The following is a 2,155-nucleotide window of genomic DNA, read 5'->3' as shown; positions in this document are numbered from 1 at the left end:
CTAATCTCTCGCCTCCCAGGTGTGCCTGAACCAGTGCCAGCCTGCCCTGTCTGCAGCATCGGCCTGATGGGGTGGTGACTGATCCCGCAGGGCTCCGGAGCCATGTGGCCCAACGGCAGTTCCCTGGGGCCCTGTTTCCGGCCCACAAACATTACCCTGGAGGAGAGGCGGCTGATCGCCTCGCCCTGGTTCGCGGCCTCCTTTTGCGTGGTGGGCCTGGCCTCCAACCTGCTGGCCCTGAGCGTGCTGGCGGGCGCGCGGCAGGGGGGTTCACACACGCGCTCCTCCTTCCTCACCTTCCTCTGCGGCCTCGTCCTCACCGACTTCCTGGGGTTGCTGGTGACCGGTGCCATCGTGGTGTCCCAGCACGCCGCGCTCTTCGAGTGGCACGCCGTGGACCCTGGCTGCCGCCTCTGCCGCTTCATGGGCGTCGTCATGATCTTCTTCGGCCTGTCCCCGCTGCTGCTGGGGGCCACCATGGCCTCGGAGCGTTTCCTAGGCATCACCCGGCCCTTCTCGCGCCCGGCGGTCACCTCGCAGCGCCGCGCCTGGGCCACCGTGGGGCTGGTGTGGGCGGCCGCGCTGGCGCTGGGCCTGCTGCCCCTGCTGGGCCTGGGTCGCTACACCGTGCAATACCCGGGGTCCTGGTGCTTCCTGACGCTGGGCGCCGAGTCCGGGGACGTGGCCTTTGGGCTGCTCTTCTCCATGCTGGGCGGCGTCTCGGTGGGGCTGTCCTTCCTGCTGAACACGGTCAGCGTGGCCACCCTGTGCCACGTCTACCACGGGCAGGAGGCGGCCCAGCAGCGTCCCCGGGACTCCGAGGTGGAGATGATGGCTCAGCTCCTGGGCATCATGCTGGTGGCCAGCGTGTGTTGGTTGCCCCTGCTGGTGAGTGGGGGCTCTGTGGGGTCCTGCTACCCTCCTGACTGGACCTCTGGTCACCCGGGGTGGATTTAAATCCTGATGGTGACAACCAGGTGCGATGGCTCACGCCTGTAATCCCAGCACTTTGGGAGGCCGAGGTGGGCGGATCACAAGGTCAGGAGATCGAGACCATCCTGGCTAACACGGTGAAACCTCGTCTGTACTAATAATAAAAAAAAATTAGCCGGGCGTGGTGGCGGGTGCCTGTAGTCCCAGCTACTGGGGAGGCTGAGGCAGGAGAATGGCGTGAAGCCAGGAGGTGGAGCTTGCAGTGAGCTGAGATCGCGCCACTCCACTCTAGCCTGGGTGATAGAGCAAGACTCCGTCTCAGAAAAAAAAAAAAAAGAAAGAAAGAAAGAAAAGAAAAAAACCCAAAGCAAGTGACAGGTCAGATTTGGCCCATGGGTCAACCCTTGCTCTAAACCCTCCCATGACTCCCTATCGCCCTCAGAAGAAAGTTCTCACAGGCACTTCCTGCAGATGCACCTGGCCCACTCCCATTTGCCCTTCAGTGACTTCCCCAGGCCAGGTCAGGCACCTCTTCTGGGCTCTGACATCGCTTCCTCATCACAGCTTTGCCCACCCCATGCCATAAACCCCCGGGCCCAGTGTCCATCTCCCGATGAGAGATGTGAGCCTATGAGGCTGTGCCCTGGCTGTTTCTTGGCGGCTGTTGCTGCTTCATCCAGCCTACTGTAGGTGCTCAGGAAATTATTTTACTTATTTATTTATTTATTTGTTTGTTTGATTTATTTAGAGATAGGGTCTCCTACTGTCGCCCAGGCTGGAGTGCAGTGGTATGATCTCAGCTCACTACAACCTCTGCCTCCCAGGTTCAAGCGATTCTCCTGCCTCAGCCTCCCAGGTAGCAGGGACTACAGGTGCCCAGCTAATTTTTTTGTATTTTTAGTAGAGTCGGGGTTTCACTATGTTGACCAAGCTGGTCTTGAACTCCTGACTTTGTGATCTGCCCACCTCGGCCTCCCAAAGTGCTGGGATTACAGGCGTGAGCCACTGCGCCAGGCCCAGGAAATGCTTTTAATATAGTAATGCATTCTAATATAATATAAATTATTTTGGCCGGGCTCAGTGGCTCATGCCTGTAATCCCAACACTTTGGGAGGCTGAGACAGGTGGATCACTTGAGGCCAGGCATTTGAGACCAGCCTGGCCACCCTGGCCAACATGGTGAAACCCCATCTCTACTAAAAATACAAAATATTAGCTGGGC

General features: G+C 58.8%; 1 protein-coding gene across 1 annotated transcript in view; it reads left to right on the top strand.

Annotated features, from left to right (window-relative positions):
- Window positions 1–2,155, top strand: part of TBXA2R (thromboxane A2 receptor) — a 12,499-nt gene that overhangs the window by 7,329 nt on the left and 3,015 nt on the right. Inside the window, exon 2 of the mRNA XM_011943440.1 lies at window positions 20–888. Within this exon, the coding sequence (XP_011798830.1) occupies window positions 103–888 (786 nt within the window). The 5' untranslated portion in view covers window positions 20–102. The remainder of the gene's footprint in view (window positions 1–19; window positions 889–2,155) is intronic.

The sequence above is a fragment of the Colobus angolensis genome, unplaced genomic scaffold (genome assembly GCF_000951035.1).
Source record: "Colobus angolensis palliatus isolate OR3802 unplaced genomic scaffold, Cang.pa_1.0 Scaffold22, whole genome shotgun sequence".
NCBI lineage: Eukaryota > Metazoa > Chordata > Mammalia > Primates > Cercopithecidae > Colobus > Colobus angolensis.
The sequence above is the reverse complement of the archived record's forward strand: the minus strand, read 5'-3'. Positions and strand labels throughout refer to the sequence as shown.